General features: G+C 39.9%; 2 protein-coding genes across 6 annotated transcripts in view; both read left to right on the top strand.

Moving 5' to 3' along the window:
* The first annotated feature begins 1,642 nt into the window (after positions 1-1,642).
* On the top strand, positions 1,643-12,160 carry anxa11a (annexin A11a). Of its 3 annotated transcripts, none has more exons than XM_053333405.1 (15): positions 1,643-1,766; positions 3,484-3,732; positions 4,982-5,064; positions 5,837-6,058; positions 6,250-6,337; positions 6,639-6,733; positions 8,160-8,273; positions 8,555-8,645; positions 9,394-9,473; positions 9,566-9,622; positions 9,729-9,822; positions 9,934-10,029; positions 11,132-11,190; positions 11,295-11,417; positions 11,532-12,160. In XM_053333405.1, the coding sequence occupies exons 2-15, from the start codon at positions 3,486-3,488 to the stop codon at positions 11,589-11,591; spliced, it is 1,509 nt and encodes a 502-aa protein (XP_053189380.1). In that variant the 5' UTR covers positions 1,643-1,766; positions 3,484-3,485; the 3' UTR covers positions 11,592-12,160. The 3 variants fall into 3 exon arrangements, with proteins under 3 accessions (XP_053189380.1, XP_053189378.1, XP_053189379.1); XM_053333403.1 differs by having other exon boundaries at positions 5,693-6,058; XM_053333404.1 differs by lacking the exon at positions 1,643-1,766 and adding an exon at positions 2,363-2,379 and having other exon boundaries at positions 5,693-6,058.
* A 3,543-nt stretch (positions 12,161-15,703) lies between these two features.
* The window catches only part of dlg5a (discs, large homolog 5a (Drosophila)), a 36,560-nt gene continuing 26,988 nt past the window's right edge, over positions 15,704-25,275 (top strand). For all 3 annotated transcript variants that reach the window (XM_053333133.1, XM_053333134.1, XM_053333132.1), the window contains exon 1: positions 15,704-16,404. In XM_053333133.1, the coding sequence (XP_053189108.1) occupies positions 16,101-16,404 (304 nt within the window). In that variant the 5' untranslated portion in view covers positions 15,704-16,100. The remainder of the gene's footprint in view (positions 16,405-25,275) is intronic.

Below are 25,275 nucleotides of genomic sequence, written 5' to 3'. Positions count from 1 at the left end.
TAAATGTTCAAAACACACTGTTTTTAACCTTAGACCATAAATGAGACTACCAGTAACTTTACCAGCTGTTGCTGTTGCCATACGCTTCCAACACCGTTCTGTGCGTGATTATTCATTATGATCAACTGAGCATGCGGGTCACTTCAAGAGCGTGAGCTGTTGGCTGTTCACATCGCACTCCGCAGACAGGCCACATTTAAAAAGTGTAATATGAACAGCCAAACAAAAAATCGGATTTGGGCAATAAATCGGAATTGAGCATTAAGGCCTGTGGTGTGAACGTAGCCAGTATGGCCTGAATTGGAAATGTCAGATTCAATGCGACTTGGCTGTCAGAAACAAATCTGGGTCACATTTGAGCGAACAAATGGGATTCAGGTCACTTTTAACTTCAGTTGTGAACAGGATAAAATCCACCAGCAGAGCCACAATGCTCACACAGAGACTGAATAGCATCTCGCTGCTCATGTTTGAAAAAGAGCTCGCGGAGAAACTGGACTCTGATGAAATAATAAATGCGCTCAAGGCCAAGCCACGCCGCCTTGCCCTTTAAATTGAGAGCTGAGCAGTGCGCACAGGTAAGCAGCAATATCGTTGTGTCCTTTACTGTGCTGCTAGGCCCAATAGTTGTGTTCAGATGGTTAAATAGCTTTATTGATCATGCGTAATATGGATACTCTATGGCTCTATGAGCGTGCATGAGTACGCGCATGAGTGTGTTATATTTCACTATGTTCATCTCATTGGGCACGCAATGTCTGTGTGTGTTATGTTTTTGCGGTGTTTTTTTTTTTGAGAACACAAAGTGTGCTTTTTCTATTACTTTGTTATTGATTTATTTGAGAGCATGTCACGTGTGAATGTTTAGACCTGCTGTGAAATACTGTTGACTATTACTGATAGAACGCACACAACATGTTTTGTGTTGTTGTATTCGAGAGAGATACATTCTTTTGAATGTTTGTGGAGGTGTAACACTCGAACATTTGACACACCCAGTATTTGCTGGTGCACACCCAATGTCTTTTTTTCTGGCAACGCCAGTGACCTGCAATATCATTATATGTAAAATATAATAACTGTAAAGCTTTATTAAAAATAAAAAATAAATTATTTTTTCACTGCTATTTTAGTCAGTGGACCAAAGACTATATTTAAACTGTTCTATTATCAGGTAGCCTACAGAGGCTCTATCTGGGCAGGGTACTGTTTGTTTTAGGAGATAATGGTGTGCTAGCTACCATCATGTCTATTTTTTTTATGTCTGCAAGTCAAGTTTCCCTTAGGTGACAATAAAAGCAACTGAACTGATGAAAGGCCTTTTGTGAAATAATGAATGACACCTGTTTATTTTATATTTTATATGTTATTCTCCATCTTTTTAATATTAGTAAATGTCTTGTCTGTTGTGCACTTCAATGTTTACTTGTTAGTGTTAGGAAATGCCTTTTCTGTTGTGCCTGTGCACTTTATCTGTTTCACCGTGGGATAGTGAGACACGTCTTCTCGATTCCTTTGTATGTCTGGTGGTACAAGTGAAGAAATTGACAAAGCTGACTTTGACTTTGTCACATTTTCCGTCACGTCATCATATGCTGTGCTTTACCCCCGACGTACAGGGAGTCCCTGTCAGTCCTATGGCGCAAGATAAATAGAAGGGTGGGTCACCTTAAATGGAAACAGTCCCTCCCACCCACCAGTCAAACACAGTCAATACTGCGAGTGGTCAAATCAACATTTTTCAGGAAGAGACCAAGCAGCTTGAAGTAAGTACTGAGTAAATCTACACAAATAGGAGAGTTAGAATAGTAAATGGTATCTTAGAATAAGTTACAACTTGTGTCTTTGGTTCAGTGGCAACTATTTTTGGACTGGTTTTGTGGTCTCTGCTCTGCTGTTTTCGGCGACGTCGTTACGAGCGTCTTTTTTCTCTCCACCGTGTAACGTTATTATTCAACCTAAAAGCTCGTTTGGCTCGTAGCGTCGTTCTTCTGACGGGATTGTATTCGTTTATTTGTGGTTTGTGCTAGCTAAGTTAGCTAAAGCATATGGCTAAGTACGGGGTTGGGCTGGCATGGCTTTTCCTGCCACATTACTTAATAGGATTGGGAGATCAGCTTGGGAGCTTGAGACTTGTACAGGCCCGAAGCAACCCGGATATTTAGCTCACAGTTTAAAATAGTTTAAAAGCACACCTCTGTACGCGTAATTTAGCTAGCTACATGTTTGTTTTCCATTGACTAACACCATCTGTTTAAGAAACTGCCAGTGCAGTGTATTAATGATGATAAATGTACGTCTTGTGTTATGTTTCTCAGCTCTCCTTCCTCGTTTTAAGGTACTTAACAGTTAACGGGCTTACCAAAAGTTACATCAAAGGTGATTATGCAACAAAAATAAAAACCTCTGTTCAGAAGAAGTTAATAAGCCAGCTAATTAACATTTTCTGTCTTCTAATAACGCAGAAGGTTATAATTAGCTTATTCGCTTTTTAAGGAGATTTTTGACTCTGACTCTCGACTAGCGCTAGCGCATTGGTGTTGTATAGCTGTGAGTTGTGGTTTTGTCTCACACAACTTTCTCACTTTGAAGTGTGGGAAAATTTGATGTGATTTCCTTTCACTTTAGCTGAGGAACCATTTATAATAACGTTAACCCTAAATGCACAAACCGCATTTCTTTTGAACAAACGTGTTAAAACCTTTGCTTAAGCAGTTCACATGTTGACACAACGTTAGTGTTGCTGTATGTCAGCAGCAGGTCATGAGGAACAATGTGTGAAATGTAATAATCATCAATGTATTTCACAGATCAGTCACTCATTGTGATTGTAATAACTTTAAAAATAAGAATAATATCCAACAAACGTGTTTGCTATATTTCTACCTTATCTTATTTGACCTTTGTACGTCACAGCATAGTCTCCCTCCCTATTCAAACACAGTATGTCTCATGTACCCATAAAATGCAAAGCAGATGAGAAGTTGGTTCCATTTAAGGCCACTTCAGGAACCATGGAACAAGTTGGCCTATTGGAAAACATGATTTTCATGAGTTGAAGTTTCTTCACCACACTAGCTGTCAGCTGAAAGTATCCAGTAGCTCAGGAATGAAGACACTTTATCAGATTACAATGCCACTGACATTACTTTTGCCACGTTAAAACATGCCATCTGTAATGAAAGTATAGAAACCAGGAGAATATTGAATAGCCCTGATGTTGTTTCCCTATACAATAGTTGTATTTAAAAAGCTCAATACTAAGTAAAGTGCCTTGACCTATGTAGCAGATTAGTATTGTATGTTTTGCTCCAATGAAATAAGTAACCATATAATTATTTGTTTTAATTCATTTTAACTCACCTACATTTGGCAGTGGAATGGGTGCATTTTTGTCTAGATGGCTGTAAAGAATGAACATTATTTAATTTAGTAATAAGTCATATTTGACAACCCTTTGACAGTTCCGTTTTATGTTTAAAGCCATGAGCTACCCAGGATACCCCCCTCAGGCAGGCGGATACCCACCACAGGCTGGGGGTTACCCTTCACAACCTGGTGGATACCCACCTCAGCCTGGAGTTTACCCTCCACAAGCAGGAGGCTACCCACCACAGCAAAGCGGCTACCCTCCTCAGCCTGGTGCCTATCCTCCACAGGCTGGAGGCTATCCACCACAAGCTGGAGGTTATCCTCCACAGGCTGGAGGCTACCCACAGGCACCACCACCAGGTAAGGCAATACACAACGTTGCTGCATTCAGTTATTTGATCACTAGGGTTTGGAAAAAAAAAAATTTAAACAACTTTTTTCAAGTTATTATGGCCTAAGTGAAAGTATACACAGAGCTACATGAGCATCCCAAGAGACTCTTTAGCAATATACTGTCTCATTTGGTTTACTGTTAATATTACTTAAATACTTGCACAATGTTCAAGTAAAGATATTATTTATTATATAGAAAATTAATTTGTAAAGATGAGCGTCATGTGAGCATAAGTCAACATGCATGGATATTACATGTTGAGTACCTCAGGGGTCAGCATTAGGCCCGAAATATTTTTTTTTGTTCTAAGGAGAATTTACAGCAGCTTTTGGAGGTCATCACAACTGAAATGAGTAGGGGGGTAACGATACACTCTGCTCCCGAGACGAGACTTTAGTCTGAAGAAGGGCATTGAGCTTGAAACCTCACTTTTGGTACCCTATTGAATCTACCTGCATTGGGAGCTGCAGTATGCAGACTTTTCTTGCTTTTACAGATTTTGTTATTTGGTCCAGCACCTGCTTTCCTACTCCAAATGTGCATGTCTGCCACAAACTTTTCTAAGCTGATATTTGTACTGTATTGCACTGCATTGAGGTAGTTGGTTGTAAATTGTGTCTATATAAAAAAACATTTAGTTAATGGTTTGAGTTATGAAGAAGGGGTAACATATCTGTACATTTCCTCCTACTGCTTATCAGACATGTCATTTTTTTATGTTGTTATTAACAGTTTGTTTGAGAGTTTGCAGTATATGTTTACTCTTCATTTTATTTGTTATTAGTATTTGTGTTTGTTTTGTTTTAACTTACTTATTCTATGTTCTAAATAAACATAAGTGAAACAGAAAGTAAGGTGAAATGTATTCTGGTGCGTGTTGTTGAGTAGAGTAGAGTGGACTAGTCAGTTACGTCGTGTTTGTAGGCAACAGGGATCATGAGACTTGTAGTTAACAGAGTTGAATTTTTTTCCTCAAACAAACTTCTGCTGTTGCTAAGAGACCCGACTACCGTCCGTTTTTCACATAGTGCTCCCATTCTCTGTCCAGCACCCTTTCACCTACTAGGAAAAAGGAAGTTCCAGTAAGAGGCGTCATTCCTGTCTCAGTCTTATAGTTTCTGTTCTTTCAGGCATTTAGTAGCTCAGTGTATCCAGTGTATCTGTACTGGGGGGGACATTTTCCTTGAACAGATTTGTTTCTGTTATCTGCTGCAGGTAGCTGGGGAGGTGGCCCTGCTGGTGGTTATCCCTCCATAGGTCTTGACACCTTATCCAACCCTGGATACAATGCTGGCATGGTAAGTAAAGCCTAAATCACCTGCACCTAGAAAATTCTTGTGATAACTTTAATGCCATATCACCAGATTATTGCGTTGAATATTCCAGTTAGAATGAATTACACAACAGTTAAAGGAATATCACGTCATTTCACTTTACGGTAAGACTTTTCCAAAGTCTGCATCCTAAAATCCTCAACATGGTAATTTTCTTTGTCAGCTCCTCTTTCCAGTTCTTTTGCATGAGAAAAACAGTTCCATCCTTCAATCTTTGTATTGCTTATTAAACCTGTCAATTTAGTGCAACTTTTAATCCCTTTTACTTTTCTGAATCCTTGTCTTGTTTATGTTATATTCTCATTTTTGTTATCAGATATCTGAATTTCCATTTAATCAAATAGCATGGCCACACGTTTTTTGGATACTTGTCTTATATAACTCATAGATATTCAAAATATCAGGAACACTATCTTAAGTTTATGCTCCAAAGTTAGATTTAGTTTAAAATGTGTTAAATCTGGATGTAGATCTGTAATTCCATTAAGAAAGCCAGTCCAAAAAAGGTGTGACCAGCAACCTGTGCTTTGCATAAAATCATACTCAAGGATCTGTGTACATATTATGGAATGCCAATCTTTCAAAATCACAGGCGAACCAGATGTCTGCAGGCATGGGGGGGTTTACCCCAAACCCATCCATCGCCCAAGCCCCTGGGGGGTACCCACCTGCCCCTCAGCCAGGGGGGTATGGTGCCCCCTCCCCTAACCAACAGTCATATGGCCTGTACCCACAGCCAGGAGGGGCTATGCCCCAACCCCAAGGCCCAGGGATGGGCTATCCTGGTCAGCCTATGCCTGGTTACCCTCGTGCACCATCACCCAACCCACCCATGCCAGGTTATGGAGGAGCACCAGCACCTATGCCAACATACCCACAAGTCCCTTCACCAAATCCATCAATGCCAGCCTACGGAGGAGGAGGAGGAGGAGCCATGCCAATAGCTCCACCAATCAATGTAAGAAACACCATAAAGAATGAATTGACTTGGTTAAAAAGAAAAACAAACAAAAACAGTCTTGTTACTATGTCTCTCTGTTGTGATGTGTTACATATATGCAGTTCTTTTAGATTAACGATGTAATATTGAAAATGGAATGAAGTCTTTGTTGGAACACTGTTGTGGAAATGACTGTATTGTTATCTCAGAGAGGATTCAGAGGATCAATCAAGGACTTTCCTGGAGCTGACCCACTCAAAGATGTGGAAGTCCTGAGGAAGGCCATGAAGGGCTTTGGTGAGTGCTATGGACAGACAACATGGGCTTTTTTATAAGCACAATTAAGAACATTTAAAAAGGATTGTGCATAAATTCACTTATCTGTGAGGGCACAATGAGGAATATTGGAGAGATCACTTTCGCTGATTTCAAAATTAATTCACCTCATCAATTTCTCAAACAAAGCAATAACTGTTGACAAAAAATATCTTTACTCGAGGAGAGTCTTAATATTCTTCAGTATTTTTTAAGTATGAATGTAATTTGGCATTAAAAATAAAAATGTCTCTGAGTTGATGTTTTGAACTTGTCTGTGCAGGAACTGATGAGCAAGCCATTATTGAGTTACTGGGGAGTCGTTCCAACAAGCAGCGTGCTGTTCTGCCCCGGGCCTTTAAAACCTCATATGGGAAGGTAACAGTCCTGTTCATGCAAATTTTGAAGTTCATATGTGGTCAGTGTAATAATTGATACCATTTTCCATTAGGAGAGTATATACTGTTTTTTATATTTGTATGAACAAAACAAACAACATTTGCCAATATAGAATGAAACGTACACAGGGGTGTAATAGTATGTGTATTCATCCCAAACATCAACACTCCATCACCCAAATGATTACTGTCAAAATTGTTTAATAATCCTAACCACTTACTCTGACGTGCGGAACAATAATTCTATAGCCTGAGATCCATCCAGAACGTTTTGGCAAGCACCTTTTAGTTGTAGCATGGAGGTATGCTAGCCAGTTTAGCCAAAGTATCCTAGTTATCCTGGTTACCCTGCAGTGCTACTGCCATCAAAATGACAAACAAGCAGTGATGGGAATAACAGCGCTATAAATAAATGGTGTTGTAAATAAATGGCATTACAAACAGTGTTACTTTTTTCAGTAACAAGTAATCAAATGAATTACTGTTTCCCCCGTTACAACGCTGTTACCATTACTGCCAAAAAAATGCAGCGTTACTTCTTCAGACCTCAGTGAAGCGGTTTTCGCCCTAACAGGCGCTTCTCTGGCTGCACTTAGGGGCATAATCAAAGACAGAGTAGGGCACAAATGAGACACAATCTCCTGGAATCTGGATCAAGCAAGCAAGACTGCGCTGTAGAGAGTGACTGTGCGTGTGTGTTTGTGTAACTAACAATGCAACGCGTGTGAGAGAAAAGCGTCTTGATAGCTCTGTGTTGCTGCTTGCAAAGTTACTTTTTGGGAGAAGTAATGAGTAACAATAATTAATTACTTTTTCAAAGTAACGTGCCCAACACTGCAAACAAGAGATCCATAACACTGCCTGAGTGCAATACGATTATTAAAATACACTCCATTCTTTCCATAGTGGTTTGGTCCCTCTGACTGATATATTATTATACTTGACATCATTAGATTATTAATACTGAAGCATTAGCATGTAAGCAGCATGTTACTGTTGTAGCTGCTGGAAGTGGAGCTAGTTTCAGCTACATTATATATAGTTCGATCATAAGTGAACGTTGTACAGCTGTTAACAGATGTCCTGTCTCCTTGTGAGGAGCTGAAAGGTTGTTTTTCTTTTTCTCCTGCAGCACAACTAAACCGTTTCAGTAATAGTTCTGAATAGTGACCCCAAAACTTGCATAGTGAACTGTGATTTTTGTGTACTGTTACACCCCTAGTGCATTACCAACTGCATAATAGTGACAAGCAGACAACAGGTGCTAGTGCTGCCAGTGAAATGGAAAGAGGATTGGATGTCTTCAGAGCTCATTATAGCGTTGCCACAGGGTTTATTGCTGAAAGTTTCCCACAGCAGCAGTCAGTGATGTTTTTGAGTTATTCTAAGCATGTTTCCATTTTCAGGATCTGTATAAGGATCTGCATTCAGAACTGTCTGGGGACTTCAGGAAGCTGGTCATGGCCATGTTGAAAACCCCAGCTGAGTTTGATGCCTATGAGCTCCACAGTGCCATAAAGGTAAATGGTCAGGAACAAAAACTGTGTTTTTTCTGCATTTACAGAATGCTTTGTAATCCACATTTGCCCTTTTTATTGTAAAATTATTAGCTCACAAAAATGTTAAAGATAAAGAATCATATTCATATTTAACATGGATTATGGAATATGATAAGAAAATGTGTTAGGTGTAGGTTTGAAAGGTGATTTGCTCAAAAAAGAAACAGAAAAAAAGATTTTTGGTTGCTACTAGGCCGTGGGATGAGGTCGTCAGATTGTCTTTGTTCTGTCTTCCTTAACAGGGAGCCGGAACTGATGAAGCCTGTCTGATAGAGATCCTGTCTTCTCGCTCCAACGCTGAAATCAAGGAGATAAATCGCATTTACAAACAAGGTAAGATGCCTTAAGGCACCTCTGTTCTCTTTTATCTCACAGCACACTGTGTTAACAGTTTTATTATATTAGCGGATAGTCTCCGTGTACCTAGATTTGGGCACAACCGTAAAATATGCAACTGTAGATATCAGAGTTAAGAAATTATAAGAATGGTATAGTATTGCAGAGGTCAATTAGCAAAGGTCATTTTCTGTGAAAGAGTTAGAGGCAGGGTGTATGTGTAGAGATTCAACTAAAAAGCAGGAATGTGGTGTGAGAATGCAGGAGATCAAGTTTTGGGAGCAGAGGGAGGATGAGATGGCGAGCAAGGTGGGGTTGTGGAAAATAGAGAGAGTCAGTCTCTTTTCTTCTGTGCAAAATAAACTAATTTTTCAATAAATCACAAGGCTATGAATTGTCTTCTGTGGAATGAGCTAGACACGGTGTATATATATATATATATATATAGTTTCTACAACAATGGTAATGATCTTTTCTAATAAAAAAAAAAACATGAAAAAGTATATAGCTAGTCTTCCAAATGAAACTTGTTTCTTGAAATTAATTTTAGTGCCAAGTGATTTGAATGCAGTTGTTACATGTTTATTTCATTCATTTTTTCATAAAAACAAAATATACTGTATGATTACTGGCTATTTCAATCCAAAAATACTATATCCCTTCAAAGTGTTACTTTGCTTGTGTTTGTGTGATGCCTGTTTTTAAAACTATTAATTATTTACATTCCCTTTTTTGACCATTTCAGAATATAAGAAGTCACTGGAGGATGCCATTAGTGGGGACACCTCAGGCCACTTCCGTAGACTCCTGATCTCTCTTGCACAGGTACAGCTACAAACCTGATATTTCTATTACTCATGATTTGTATTAACTACATTCATAACTCATTCAGGGTGTTCTTGTATGTCCTTTTGTAGGGCAATCGTGATGAACGGGAAAATGTTGACATCTCTCTGGCTAAACAAGATGCCCAGGTGAAATCTGCTTTATACTCATTTGTAATTATTATTCGATACTGCAGCTTGATAGTTCTTAAATGTTGACATGTTGGTTTGTACACATTACCTTTCTCCTTTATAGGCCCTGTACTCTGCTGGGGAGAACAAGCTGGGAACAGATGAGTCCAAATTCAATGCCATTTTATGTGCCAGGAGCAAATCCCATCTCAGAGCAGGTATTCTTTATGAAAGAATTGTTTACAAGTGTACACGGACAAGTTTATCAGTTCAACGTTTAAAACGTGTCAAATGATAATTGAAAAGGCAATATCGCTGTTTGTGTGTAGTGTTTCAGCAGTACCAGCAGATGTGTGGCAGGGATATCGAGAAGAGCATCGACAGGGAGATGTCTGGTGACCTCGAGAGTGGCATGCTGGCAGTGGGTAAGAATACACATGTCCATTAAACTCTACTCTGGGAAGGGCCACCACACTCATGTACTGTGAGAGCCAGAATTAGCTGCACATAATCAGTTAATGACATATGTTGTGGCTTGTCTGCAGCACGTTTGACTTAACATTGAACAATAAAAAGTTTTCCATGTTGATTATATACATACTGTATTGCAGCTAACAGAATACACCTTTGAAAATAGATGGCCTACTGGAGGTGGGGGCATGTATAATGTCTTTGTTTTTTTCCTTTTTTGCCAACATTTCTCAGGGTTATGGTACAGTAAACTGTTTGTAGATGTGTTTTATTTGATTCCTTGCATTGGTATTGTATACCCAGTCTTTATGTTTTCATTGTGTGGACTGCAGTGTTCAGTATTTGTCAATGTTATGATGGTGTTTCATTTCACTCTTCTGGAGGTTTTTGTTTCTGATTTCACATTTACATTTATTTTAAAATATAGCTTACTTTAAAACTGCATTGATCAATGTTTGGCCAGTAGGAGATAGAACAACAAGCAGACAAACGTAGCCCTGACTTTAAACCTGCTTGTTAAGTTGTCATGGCAGATATGTAAGCAAACAGTGTTTCGTACATCTGCCAGACACAGAGCAACATTATCACCCCATGGGAGCCATGTTCCTGGCTCCCCAATTAATTTAAATCTAATATTTACTCTTCTTTTCGTCCTATTTTGGTCTCCACCAAGGTCTAAAATACCTCTTTAGTTGTTCAACATATTTCATCAGTTTGCAGTGCTGGACTGGTAGCATACAGTGGATTGATCAGAACTTGTTTTCTGGAAGCAGCCACTGCCTGCAGCTGAAAACAAGGGTGTTGGGTTTATAAGGGAGAGTGAACCAAACAGTAAATGCCCTGGCTTTAAACAGGCTGAGAAGTGCAGATGGCTGCAGATAATTCTTTATAGGTTCATCATTCCCCTTCTGAATCCACAATAGTTTTATTAAATATAAAAATCTTAAATTAATGCAGATTTAAGTTTGCATGTTGTCATCCTCTGTTACATTTCTTGGGTGTATGCAAGTTCGTTGTGCTTATAATGGTGTTAAGTAAATATTTTCTCTGTTTCAGTGAAGTGTATTAAAAATACACCTGCCTACTTTGCTGAGAGGCTTTACAAGGCTATGAGGGTGAGACCTAGTTGGACAGTACATGACTAAATAGAAGTACAGCATAGTATTGAATTTCTTTGTCACCCTCATTATATGTATGTGTGTGTCTTTTATGCGATTAGGGAGCTGGGACCAAAGACAGAACCCTCATCCGGATCATGATCACCCGGTCTGAGGTCGATATGCTGGATATCCGTCAGGAATACGTGAAAAACTACGGCAAGTCATTGTACACACACATTTCCGTAAGTATCTTCATCAAATTAGATTTAATACAATTGAAATAACCCAATGAAGGATTTAAAAATAATGAGTAGACACATCTGAATCATTTGCTGACACTTTTCCTTTATTGACAGGGAGACACATCAGGTGACTACAAGAAACTCCTACTGAAGCTCTGCGGTGGAAGTGACTAATACATTGTACTATCTGCTTTATGCCTTACATATATGTATTATACACAATCTGCAACCTGCATGTCATGCCAATGCTTCTGCAATGCAATGTTTACCCAATTGTAAGAGTCTTTTACATATAGCTATTTTTTTTCTACATCCACTATGCACAAAAAGGTTTTGTACTTTTGCATTACGTTATATCATTGCTGGATATTTAGTTGAATATACATGGCCATCCTTAATTTGTGAGAATTTACATTTGAATGTTAAGAGCTATATATTTTTAAGATGTTTTATTTCAATTGTGCCAAAATGATCTGTTATGTAATGACATTGGTCATTTATGAGCTAATTCTATAATGTTCAGCATGGCTGAAAAGTATAAGTTACAGAATGCATAGCAGCTACATACCAAAGTTGTCTGTAATTGTATCCACAATCTCTTATATCATAATTTGTCTACGCTTGACAGTTTTTGTTTATCATAGATGTGCTTGTACTTGTTTATCATATACCTGTCATTGTTAGCATGGAAAAACATGGAAAAACAGGGTCACATTTCATTAAATTGTGATTGATTTAATCTTCATGAGTCTCACTTTGGATCAGTAATTAATCATCACATGCAAAATACTTAAATTATTTGAAAGCAACTCAGGAGCGGGTCTTATTTAGATACAAGCATCCTTGTAAAATTTTAATTAATGTCCATCATATCACTTCACTGGTTCATTTACAGATTAAATCTTAAATTGATATGTCAATATAAATGGTCCTCATCACATAACATACTTAACCATTACTATATCTCCCAAAAATGTCATGACCTTCTCATGACAGTCCTCCTACTATCAGCACTTGATAATAGACTCAGTTTACCAGCAGAGGGCAGTGAAGTCTTTATTCAACAGTTACACCAGAGGTTTGGATTTCAAAGAGCAGAGCTCCTTACATGTGTTCAGCTGTGAGGAATATGGATCATTACATGATGAAGTCAGATGAATAAACACGGTCAAGAGTCTTGATTCTCTTACTCTGAATATATTGAAAGTCTCACAGCCAGTGGCACAAACCAACCTTTAAATACACAAAATCAATACAGATAATTTCTCTTTGCTTGAGGGCTGTAAGGGCAACATGTGTGGCTGCCCATGAAGCACTCCATGCCTTATTAAGTCCTGTTGGCTTCACTTTAAGTGCCGTTGAATACACTTGACTGTGGAGACGTGGCTCTGCGCTCTGCTGGTTACAGTAGTGTGTGTGTGTGTGTGTGTGTGTGTGTGTGTGTGTGTGTTAACAGCACTACAATCAATAACTCTGTGAAGTGAGGAGGGGGGAGCCCGTCGAATTGATGGCATCCATAAAGCTGCCGTGGCCACATTAAACAAGTCTAGCATGTCTGCAGTGCCGTCAGAGGCCTGGGGGACCCCTGGGAAACAGCTATGCTGGAAGAGTCCTTTTTGATTGTGTCATGTTAGAGTTGACATGGAATGGCAGGGAGGGCTTGAAGGCTTTAGTTAGTTGTTTAGATTACAATAACTAGAATTTTAATGAAGATGGGATGTATTTAGATCGGTTTTGAGAGAATCATTTAGACATCATTCGATTACTTTTACGAGGTAATTCCAAAGTGTTTCTGCATTGCCTCTGCCTGCATTGTATCTTTCACATGATGAAGATGATCAGAAGCTATATCCATCTGTTGAAGGTGTTCGGCTGAAGGCTGTGTAATTCAATACTAATTAAAAACCATGAATTGCTTAATTTAATGTCTATTATAACTGATCATCCTATGGGAATCCCCTCACAGTGGCTTGAGGACTAAGGCATTGTTGGGAAATAATGGCCTCACATTAAAGTGTCAGTGTGATGCTGAAGGACACCAACAATGTCCTCTCTTCCAACATGTCCTCACTGCATCCTTTTAACATGGGTATTGTGGGAACATTATGGTGCATTCTCACAGTATGGAGATAAACTGGATATACCATGGAATTATGTAAATGCAGTCAGAAGCATATCAAAAGTGATGTAATTATTTTCCCCATCCTTAGCACAGACAGCTATAAAACTGGCAATTAAAAAGAAAAACTTAAACACTTTCAGTTTTAGATTTTTTTGTTCGCTAGTATAAATAATGGATATGCTTGCCAACAGTCTCTTCAATAAAAGATAAAGCTATTATCTGTCCTGATCTGGGCTGTTAAACAAATCTGTAAATAATACTTCACTAAATTATAAGACAGCCAGAAACACCACCCCTGTTTTCTAAATAATAATCTAATTTACCCTTAAGATAAAAAGCATCAGGCTGTCTTCTCTATTCAAATGCATGTCCTCAGGGTACAGACACAACCGTCCAATCTGTGTCAGCAGTGGGGACCTGCTTCCCTTTGATATGAATGAATTGTAATTAATTTTTCATCTAAAGGGATAGCACATTGCACAAGCTATAGAGCCAGCGTGACAGAGAAAGACAGAAAGAGGGGGGAGAGGGAGCAGGAGAGAGTTGTAGATGTCACAATGAGATTCAGTGCATGCATGAATAAGGTCACGGTTTGAGAGGTATGCCTGCAGATGCCTGCCTCTGTGCCAACAATCTTTATTCAGCTGTAGACTGGAAGCAGAGTGCATCCATCATCATCATCATCATATTGTATTTCACAAATCCTGCTCAAATCCACATTTCATTTGTCAGCCTCATATATATATATTTTATTTTATTTTATTTTAATTAACGTGCACCAGAAGTGCCCAGCCCAAGTGGGCTTATAAGACACCATAGTAAAGGAACAAATAATAGCTAATGAAAACCAGATAACAGACATTAGAGCAATTACATTTTCTCTAAATTTTAAATCTTATAATTTTTATATGTTCACATGTGGCTCCAAGCTCTGTTCTATCTCATCCAATAGGCAGACACAGTACATACTGAAATTGGTTGCAGCATGGCAGCATGGATATAGGAACATGGCGCATAAGCCTGTGGCTACAGCAACAGTATTATGCAAGGACTGAATAAAATCCTTACATTTTATTATGCATTAGCATTTATAATGAAAAAAAACTGAATGAAGGCATCAGTGACGTTAACCATCGACTAAAATATCTTTCTTTGGGGTTCTGTTGATTTGGTGTGTCTGTGGGAATAAAAAGATTATAATGAGGGATCAAAATTACTCAATCATGCTGACAGAATTTACACAAGGATAACAACAGATAACCAGTAAATAGCTGCATTATATAAATAAATAATACAAACATAATAAATAATTTAAAAAAGTGTTAATAATACTTTGCCACCCTCATGTATGTTAATGCAGTGGACAAAAATATTAGAAACACCATTCAAAATAATGCACTCCAGTGCACCATCACCACCCACTATGACCTTCATAATAAACATAAAGTAGAATAAATCACCTTTCTGACATCAACAAAAAATGAAAATGTATACATTTCGTAAATGTAGAATTTATGGCAGAGCTGTTGTATTATAGATTATTATATGTTGATAACTGCAGTTTTGTGGTTTATTCTGTATCTTTCAGCATTATATTTTCTAAGAACATGCTGTGATGTATGAGGTTTGTATGTGATTCATCTGTAGTCAACTAGTAGGCTAACTAAAGCTGTCAAATAAATGTAGTGGAGAAAAGGGTACAACATGTTCTTCTGAGTTGAAGTGGAGCCGAGTACATATGTACCTCAAATGTGTTCTTAAGTAGACCACTGTGTACAACATCCTACCACGCAGATAACAGAAACATTCATTTATGTTTGTACTATTGTGAGATTACACTTCATTGTGTTTATATGAATGTTTCTTTTACTCTGAAAATGAGGTCGTTGTTTACACGCCTTAAAATGATCACTACGTCGACGTTTTTTTTTCAAAACCATCCCCAGATTTTCATGCAAAATCCATCCATTCTCATTTTTTCCGCCTGGGATTTTCGACGTACTACGGGATGATGTGATGTGTACGCCCATTGAAAAAAAGGGTGTGTTTTTGTCTAGTCCCGCCCTATTTCGCCTTATATGGTCATTGAGCGGAACGTTGATTGACAGCGGGCAGCAGCTGCTGAGTTGCCCAGACATGGCGGAGGATACACTGTAACTGAGGCTCAGCGGCGGAGTTACGTGACTTTTCCCAGCACTTGAGTCGGCGAAGGGCGCATTAAATGATACACGAGAAGAGGAAAATGTGCTCGGCTGAAGCGTACACAGAGGGGAAGCAAAAAACGACCTGAACTGCCACACACGAGTAAGATGGGAAAATGTATCGCTGTTTAGTGCAGTCAACAGCCTTGGGCAACAAATATGGCTTCTTGTGCCTTTTTCAATATGCTATAAAAATTGATCTCCGGTGCAACCTAATGCCGTGGTGGCTCCGGCGAACTTCTGCAAGCCACGACAAGTTGAGTTCAATAATCGCTCGGTACTTTTGATCGGTAAGGATATTACATCCACTTGGCCGTCTGGGGGTTAGCTGGGAAGCTACGGAACTACAAGCGGATAGCAATGGAGCCAAAGCACAAAGAGTTGCTAGACCAGTGCCACCAGAACTTACTGGAGTCCATAACAGATGCGGACCGAGTGATCGAACTGCTGATCGTTTCTGGTACCTTGAGCCAACTCGATAGGTTCGAGCTGGACCAGAACTGTTCGTCCAGCGCCGAGAAAGTAGACCACCTTTTGAAGATGCTGATGAACAAGGAGAGCGACCATTTCCTCGACCTGTGTGTGGCCCTGGAGAAGGCATACCCTGACCTGTATATTGCCCTGTTCAGCAACAACGGAGGGGGACCTGTGGACCACTCCACCGGTAAGAGCCGAGATACGAGCTACTCATGTGCATGCTTTGGTTTGTACCTGCGGGCGAGCGGACCAGCCACTGCATAGCCCCTTTCCCATGAGGACAATCTGGGTGGTCTGGCGCAAGAACACTGTGCAGGAACAGCTTCACAACAGCAAAGCTTGAAGCCTTTTATGAGCAAAAAAACAACACAGAAAGATAAAGGTCCATGTGGACGTTGTAAGTGTAGGGAGAAGTATAGCTTACAATATTACATGAGTTACACATTTACAATCATTGAGTTCAACGTTATGTTCACTTAAACATGCATAACAACTGATGCAGTGGCCTGTCTTTAAACTAAATGTTCACCATGGCTTGCAGAGCACAGTGCACTGCTTTTGATTAATTTAGCTGAGGACTCTAAGCTATCCTGCCCTAAAAGGCTTACTGCTAGTGACTGCAATACACAGATCACACATCCATGATGCAGAGTTGGCTTGGTCAGGTGGGGTGTGTGTGTGTATGTGTGGGGATTTCTATTAAATGCAGTCTGTGATATATGTGCATTACTCTTGAAAAAACAAACAAACATCAATTTACTGGTATCCAACACCAAGTCCAATTTGTTATCAGTGGCATGATATGGTTATGGTACATTAGGTAGCCTGACTTGTTTCCATGACAACGGGTGTTGGTCCATATCGACCTGCACATGGGTGTGTGTGTGCAGCCTATCCACGCATGCTTGCATGCTTACAAACCTTAAGCATGGTGGAGATCATCCATGCTCCCATTTGGAGAGAGAACTGCATTGTTGTAGAGGTGTAGATTTAACCTCCAGTATTGCAATAAATCTACATTTTAATTACAGTAGATTCACTGTAGTTGTCTGATTTGTGCTCGGTCCTCACACTTGAGTGGTTTTGGTTGTTGTTGCATGGAGATAAAGGGCAACCAAGTGTAAAGGCCTTGTCTAGTTTTGCCTGTTTTGCTTTGTCTGAATGACTGAGGCCCAGTGGCTTACTCACAACCAGTGTCATGCCTTGAGGGCCTGAATGCAGGATGAGCCTTGAGATCCGAAAGCAGGTAAGAGGTGCAGGGCAATGCATCTCTTTAACATTTACCTCGTGTAAAGCAACCACGCAGGTGATTTGGCCACTCATTTTGACACAACTGAAGCTTTACAACAAACGTTTCAGACCACTTGTTAATTCAGTGTGATCTGTAGTTTATAGCTGCCAAGTTGTACCGTGTCTCTGTCTACTAGCAGAAAGCAGACCTCAGCAGGTAATGCTGAGTAGGTGTCTTGCTGCTCTGCTGACTTGATCACTAATGCTCTCTCAATCTTTATTACTTGGTTGTATTGAGTGTAGCTGCTGCAGAAATAACTGTTTACCTGTGAGCCCCTTTAAAATTAGTCTCTATGTTAGTCCCTTGAATTTGGCAGGCCTTGACAATGAAGATTTGGGCTTTTCTTCACACACCTTTTATAGACTGTAGCACTGGGCCTCAAGAGTTGACCTGCCCTGTTTGAGGAGAGAGTGAGTAGCAGTAGTGAGTCTGGCTACTCAGCCTGTGGTTATTCAACAGAGGATTAGGCCCTGCTCTCCTCTCTCTGGTGTAAACCCTCTCTGTGAGACGCGCTTTATCATGCCTCCACAGCCCTCTGTATTAGCTGCCTCGCTCTTTGCTGCCCGTGTTTCCACTCAAGTTGTGTGTTTTTTTTCCTCCCCTCTTCTTTTTTAAAAATTTGCTTTTTTTATTATCTTTTGGTGTAGTGATTCGGCTTATGCGATTACTGTGTTTTAACCACACTTGTGAGAGACTGAAGACAAGCTGCTCACTGAGCTCCTTCAGGCAAAGAGGCGAGGAGAAACAGCACATAGGGATGAAATCTTCCCGAGCCCTGCTGTGTGTCTCTGCGAATGACACAGGGTGTGTGACAAGAAGGAATATGAGTGTGTGCGATGAGTCTTGCTGATAGCAACCTGCTCTCAACTCATCCTCCTCTCGTGCTGCCTGCCTGCTCTTGTTCTCAGATGAGCCGTTGTTGCCAGCTGAGCCTCCATGCATGCATGCATGCAAGCATATGAAATCACCCGAACTCCAAAGAATCATCCTCAGCACAGATGCACACACAAATGCTCAATTGTTTTATGCGTGGTCTCTGTAAATTATTAGTGTTTTGCTGGCAAACTCTTAACACATCTGCTGCAGAGCTCATACAAACAAAATATTCATTATTTAGCCTGCTCTGAGCATCAGTATAACCCACTCTTTTGAAAAAAAAAAAAAAAATTCTTCAACTCTAATTAAACTGCAAATTAACTCAGAATATTGACTATGAATCAAGTTTTGGTCCTGCTATGTTGCAGAGCGAGAGCATATTTCTGTGTTCTCAACCCTAACTGAATTCATTTCATAAATCCAAGCTGCTGCAATCAAGTCGATTTCACACCAAGGATTTAGCGCTCATCCCCCCTGCGGTACATGGCCTATGTTTCACCTGAAGGAGTAGCAGAAGAGATGTACCTGCGCATCCCCCTCCGCTCCTTTCAGATTGCAAGGCTTGTGACAGTGATTTAAACAAACTCCGAGAGGAGAGAAACACAATTCTTCCTGACAGGATGCAACATCCACAGTCTTCTCCTGTTGTCTCTTTGCCTTTGTTTTCTCACTGCCTTGCTTTCTTGTTCTTTTTTTTTTTTCACCATCCACTCTTCTGAAACTTTTTTTTATTTTCTCTAACTCATTACGTCCCCCCATTCCACTCTCCCACTGACTGGTTTCGTTTCTCCACACACTTAAATGGTGGGACACACTAGGGAGACAGAGGAGGGTGATAGGAAGAGGGAGCAAGAGAGAGGGAGACAACAGGCCTTTTGTTGAGAAGTTGAGCAGGCCCAAAGTGCCCAGTCAGCAGCTTGCTCTGTGTACAGCAGCCTAGGACATAGTCAGTGTGTGTGTGTGTATGTGTGGTGGTGGTGGGGGGTTGTCCTCTCTGTCAACCAGTTTCTGTCCCACTCCATAAACCACAGTGGACAGACAGAGTGAGTTATGACCCTGACGCTCCTGTCACGACTGCTGCTGGACTTAAATATCTCCCATGGGCTGGACCTGGCCTCACTTTCCTCCTCTCTCTTCGTCTGTGTCAGTGGCTGTCATTCAGTGACGCACATTGTCACTCACCTTGTCACCCCACTCTGTTTTTTTCCCCCCTTCCCCTTACCACTTTTTTCTCTCCTTCAGTCTGACCACATTCCCCTCATGTTGTGTTGCCTGGTGTGCAGAGGAAGCCATCAATTTATCTGCTGTTAACCAATGTTTCTGCTTAGATGTGATTGATGACATTTGAGTAGATCATATTTTATACAAGTTGTCAGTGTGTGTTTTATTGCATTGCAGTGTCTCTGTACAACCAGCAATGCGGGCTTCAGTTGGAAGTTGTCTCTGTGCTGTGGTGTAAGTACCTACCCTCAGCCATCAGTGGACTGTATAGTGTAGTGGTGGATCAATGAGTTGACCAATCAACAATTCATCAGAAACAGTATTTATTAATAATCATTCATGCTTTTGTGATTTGAAGATGTCACTGTTACCTCTGGAGAAGTGGTATAGGCATTGTTTACTTTTTATTGTGATTTTGTTTTGGTTTTGGCCATTTCTGATAGTCGATTAGTTGCTATTTATTAAATAAAACGGCAATTATTCCAATAATCGATTCATTCTTTTGTGTTATTTTTAAGACGAAAATGTCCAAACTCTCTGATTCAAGCTTCCTAAATGTGAATGTTTTCTTTAGTCCTCTATGATAGCAAACTAAATATATTTTGGTTGTGGACAAAACTAAGCATTTGTTGGTTTTGGATTAGGGCTAGGGACATTTTATCCACCAAACAACTAATCAGAGAAAATAATCAACAAATTAGTCCATAATGAAAATAATTGCTAGATGCATCCCTAATTTTACTGACTAAATGATTATTTGGATTATTGAAAAAGTAATCTAGATGAATTAGTAATGAAATCATTAGGTTTACCTGAGTGACAGCAGTGTTGATAGTATAGAGTCGCTTGTCTGTAATGTCAATATATCTATCTAATCAAGCCTGTGATGCAGCCCAGTGAGAGCTTTTAAACTTCGTGCTTCCACTGGGTCGGTAGTGTTATTTTCCCAATTTAGTTCTATTGTTTTCCAACAAAGCAGCTTTTTAGTGTAAAAACCCATCTTTTCACTTTTGCATTAATGTCTGATGGCAGGTTTATCTACACTCTGAATGTGCGAACCACAGCCAGGAGGCTGTACTGTGGAGCAGGACTTCATTACCATTTTACACATGTTCCACTACTTCCTAATTACCCCACAAGGTAGAGGAAATGCCAGGATCTAAATGTTTACCAGTGCTATGAAGTCATGGAAATAAACAGCTTCTCTCCTTGTCTTACCCTGACCCAACACCCCCCACCACCTCTGCCAGGCTTTTTCTTTTTTGCTGTTTTATGCTTTGTTCTGCTGTATTTTCTTTCTGTCCCTCCTCTCATCTCCTCTCCCCTCCTCTCCTCCCACCATGGTGTCCAAGCTTTCTCTATTACATTGCACTTGCGTTGTCTCTTAAGTTGTGGCCCTCTTTTGTCTGTCCAGCTTACACTCTCACACTTGCAGTCATTTGTTTTCCATTTTTTGACGCGTGACCCCAGGTCAAATTTGACCCACAGTAACAAGCAAAGCACACCAGCAAACGAGATGACGATTATTGCATTAAGTGCCTCCACTGTTTGTACAGATTAGCAATGAGAACAAGGGATGACATGCAGCAAAGGTCACTGAAATCAAATCAACTATTTTAGGGTTACACGGTATGAACCTTTAGCAAATAAAGCAAGACAGGCTGTATTTTAACCAATACACCTCAAAGTACAATTAGTTCTCATGTTTTTAATATTAATATAATGGCATGAGTGGTAGCTTTAATGAGTCGCATGGATTTACAGTCATACTAGAATTTTTGATCATTGTCTCTTGTCTGCTAGCTTGTTTTGGCACGGCCTGGTGGTGCACATGTCAGAAATAAAGATTAGAACATTGATGCAAAGAGAAAGAATACTTAACTGACATTTGAAGGGCTAGAAACATTCAGATGTTTTACACAATTAGCTGTATGGGATTGCAATGCAACACATTTGTTATTGCTCATAATTGTTACAACTGCAGTCTCAATATATGATCTTCCTCTGTAATAGATTATTTTCCTTGGTGACCTTTACAAGATTATAGAGTAGTTTAATCACTGGATCTCAACACACTATGAAAATGCTATCTGAATCAACACAGTCTCTGTTGTTATTAAAAGAGAAAGGAATGTCACAAAGATTGTCCAAATTCCAGCAGTGGGTTTATTCTACACAGACAAGCCTTTTGGCTACGTTTGGCTTATCTGAGCAGCAGAGCATTTGGAGGACATGTTGCAGACATCTTTCACCTTTTTGTTTTTGACCCAACCCCTGGCACGAGCAAGCTGTTCACAAAGAACTGATGTCTCATTTATGCTGAGCTAGGGTTCTATGCAGAGAGAAGACCCATTACTGCTTGCTGATAATAAGTCGGGCTGGATTGCACTCAGGGGCATTTTTGGACTTTGGTGCTGCTCAGCAGTTCTGACAGGTCTGCCTGGCTGAAGGCCTTTTAGGTCTTCTTCTACACATCTCCTTGTTTTTCACTTCATGTCCTTTTAAGTGTTTACACAAATCCAAAATGACTATTCGGTTGCATCTGAGGAAGATGTTATTTTGAGACAGTCTTGGACCTATGGGTGAAAAAGGTGGGTCGGTTTGACCCTAGGCCCAGATGAACAAGGAGCTATGAGTCAGGCGTTGTGCGTGCGTTGGAGTAATCCTGGCTCATGGAGTCATCATGTTGGATGTCTCTCATGTTTATGCTTAGTGTAGACTCCTTAAATCAGATGACCAATCCTTTACTCGAGCAGCAAGGCTTCACTGGCTCATTGCCCAGAATCCTGGCCTGTGGTGTCATTGCCTCCTTAGAAGTAAGGCCCACTGCTTACTGGAAGTCCCAGAGTGCAGGGAGGGAATTGGACAGAGGAGTCGTGTTTCTTTACAGATTTTAACACTAGTAACCTAAATGTAAACTTCAAACACATTTTGTTGTAGGATCAAGGTGTATGATAAAAAGGTTAAAATCATTCTCCCCATGAATGCATTTACATACACACTACAGTATCTAATATCCAGGTTTATGACCATCCATGTGCAGCTGTGTGTTGTTTTCTCACCATCTCAGCCACTGTGATCTGTGCCAACAAAGATTGTTCAGAAACCAGTAACCCAGTTTCTACTGGACCACTCCAGGTAGCATATCCTGGTTTCCTTGTTTACATGCTCAAAACCTAACCAGGATACTCTGAAAACCTGATGTTGGTACCACCAGGATACCAACACACATGTGAACACATTCATGAGATTCTCACTCACTGAGTTGGTTCTTAAAACTTACCTCCCCCTCCCAAAATAGGGGGATCCGATATGTTAGTGGGGAACAATGATGATACTTGCCTAGCTTGTTATCAGCTAGGCAAAACTGATCCTTGTTAAATCCTGTTTGTCAGTCACTGCCATTAAAAATGTTTTTCTTTTATTTAAATACCAGCATCAACTGTTGTTTAAGACTAAAACTTGACTAACCTTATTGTATTAACAGGACATAGTGCAGATGTCATTTGTTCTATGTCATAAAGTTTCCATAATTAAGAATATGTATTTTTGTGTGAGACTTTTTTTCAAAGCCTTCTGAAGTTGCACAGGGAAGTTAAACACATCCTTCCAATAGTTATTTAACTTAACCAGAAAGTGTGAGGTACAACTGGTAACTTCATAAAGCTTATACAACAATATTTAAATTGGTTAATGCTGGTTAATGCATGAACGTCTTCACAGTTAAAAGTAATGTGTAGTTACAGCCTCACCTTACACATATGAGAATGATCCCATCAGTCACACACAGGATTTTAAATTCAAAAAGAGGACTGGTGCTGGATTGTCTGCCAGTATCTGTGAATATCCAGAGTATGGAGGCAGGAGGGAGGGATCTGTGCCCAACCAAAGCCAGGAATTAGAGATCCAGGATGAGGGGGAAAAAAAAAAGATAGTTTCTGCTTCTTGGCTTAATGCTAACACATCCTCCTTCAGCTTCACTCAAGCACGCTGTAACACGAGTGGGTAAGTTTCAAGCATATTATTAGTGTAGCTGTTATTTGCGCTTCTGTAGTTTTTAATGGCTGTGAAGCTTAGGACACCAAAAAAATGAGAGTATAAAGACTTTTTGGACTGTACTCGACTCTTGGCATAGAGAGAGTGTGTGTGTGTGTGTCTGTGTTTTTTTTAATCACCGTGTCACTGACAGTAAAAAGAGCTGACAGCAGCTAATAAAGAATAGCACACAGTATTATTTTTGGAATGCTAATGCTGCTCTTTTACCAATTCACCCTTAAAATGTAGTCTTTTGTCTATTTGGCTGCATCAAACCCATTGTTTAAAGGCATGTTTTTTAATACATATATACACACATATCTACATCTATATATTTATATTTATTTATTTTTGATAAAGGGATTCTGAAGCAGAAAAGTTCAGTTTTCATAATAATCATATGTATTTTATGTTTTGGGAAGATGCTCTCATTGTCAGATAAGAGAATTTTCTGGAACTGATGAATAATTTAGCCTCACCCAACGGTGAAAGCCAGACTTCACATCTTTCTTTGATAAGGCTCTCCTCTACCAGCCTCTCAACTCTTATACACTTCTTTTTCTCCACGCTGCAGAATTGACTATTCCTCTTCATCCGGTTTCACTATGGCAACGTGTGTCATGTCACTTTATGCGCTGGAGAACATAATCTGGTTGTCTGAAGCAACTGTTGGTTTCTGAGCACATCACTTGATTGGGAGGGATGGCAGAGAGGAGAGCGGAGCAGAGAGGAGTGGGGGGAAGTGGAACCCCTAAGGTAGAGTTGAGGCGAGCACTCCCATGACCTATTTACATCACAGCGACAGGCCTTTGTTTAGTCGCCTTAGGTCCTCCACTGGAATATTTCTCACCTTGAGTGTATCTTTTGATGCAAGTCAGTAACAGCTGCTCGCTCCATGTTACAATACCTAATGTCCCCTGATGAAGTTTGTCATGATGTATCCATCTGTTAGAATTTAATCTGAATGTTGGATACAATTTCTCAGGTGTGATGTGTCCAATCTGAAAGATTTATGGCAGGAACTGGTGGATTCTCACAACTGTAGATCATTAAGTCTGTGCTACCCTAATGGGATGCATGCTTTATTGATGCAGTGAACATGTTTACAAATGATCAGCTTCACTGACTGTGGCTATTACTAATTGCTATTGATGATTAAAAGTCAGTTGGAAAAGGCTAATGCCGCTGAACCATCGACCCCAGATAGCTGACATGCAATACATACTGCATTTGTTGTTGTGCTCACGGGGTTATGCTACTGATCTATATATAGGAATTTTTGGTGCACACATGTCCTTGTTGCCAAATCAGATGGTGTGATACTGAGGATTGTCCCAGGATTTTTTTTTCTTCCTGTTCGTGGGAGTTACAGCTGGCGAGCGTCCTCACTCGTAGAGATTACTAGGATTTCAATTTATCTGAGTGTTTCCAAATCACAAAATACAACATTCAAGAAGCGACAGTTTTCAGGCTTTTTTCTGGCATAGAGCTTTTCTGACATTGTATAGTATTTTCTAAAATAACTTCAGCTGAGCTGGCACAGTACCCCTCTCTCTGGCTCACGTGTTTTACTCCGAGATTTTCCGTGTTTTACAGCCAGATACCAGGTTCAAGAAGTCAGTAGTTGCTTTTCAT

This window comes from Scomber japonicus, chromosome 14 (assembly GCF_027409825.1).
Source record: "Scomber japonicus isolate fScoJap1 chromosome 14, fScoJap1.pri, whole genome shotgun sequence".
NCBI lineage: Eukaryota > Metazoa > Chordata > Actinopteri > Scombriformes > Scombridae > Scomber > Scomber japonicus.
The sequence above is the reverse complement of the archived record's forward strand: the minus strand, read 5'-3'. Positions and strand labels throughout refer to the sequence as shown.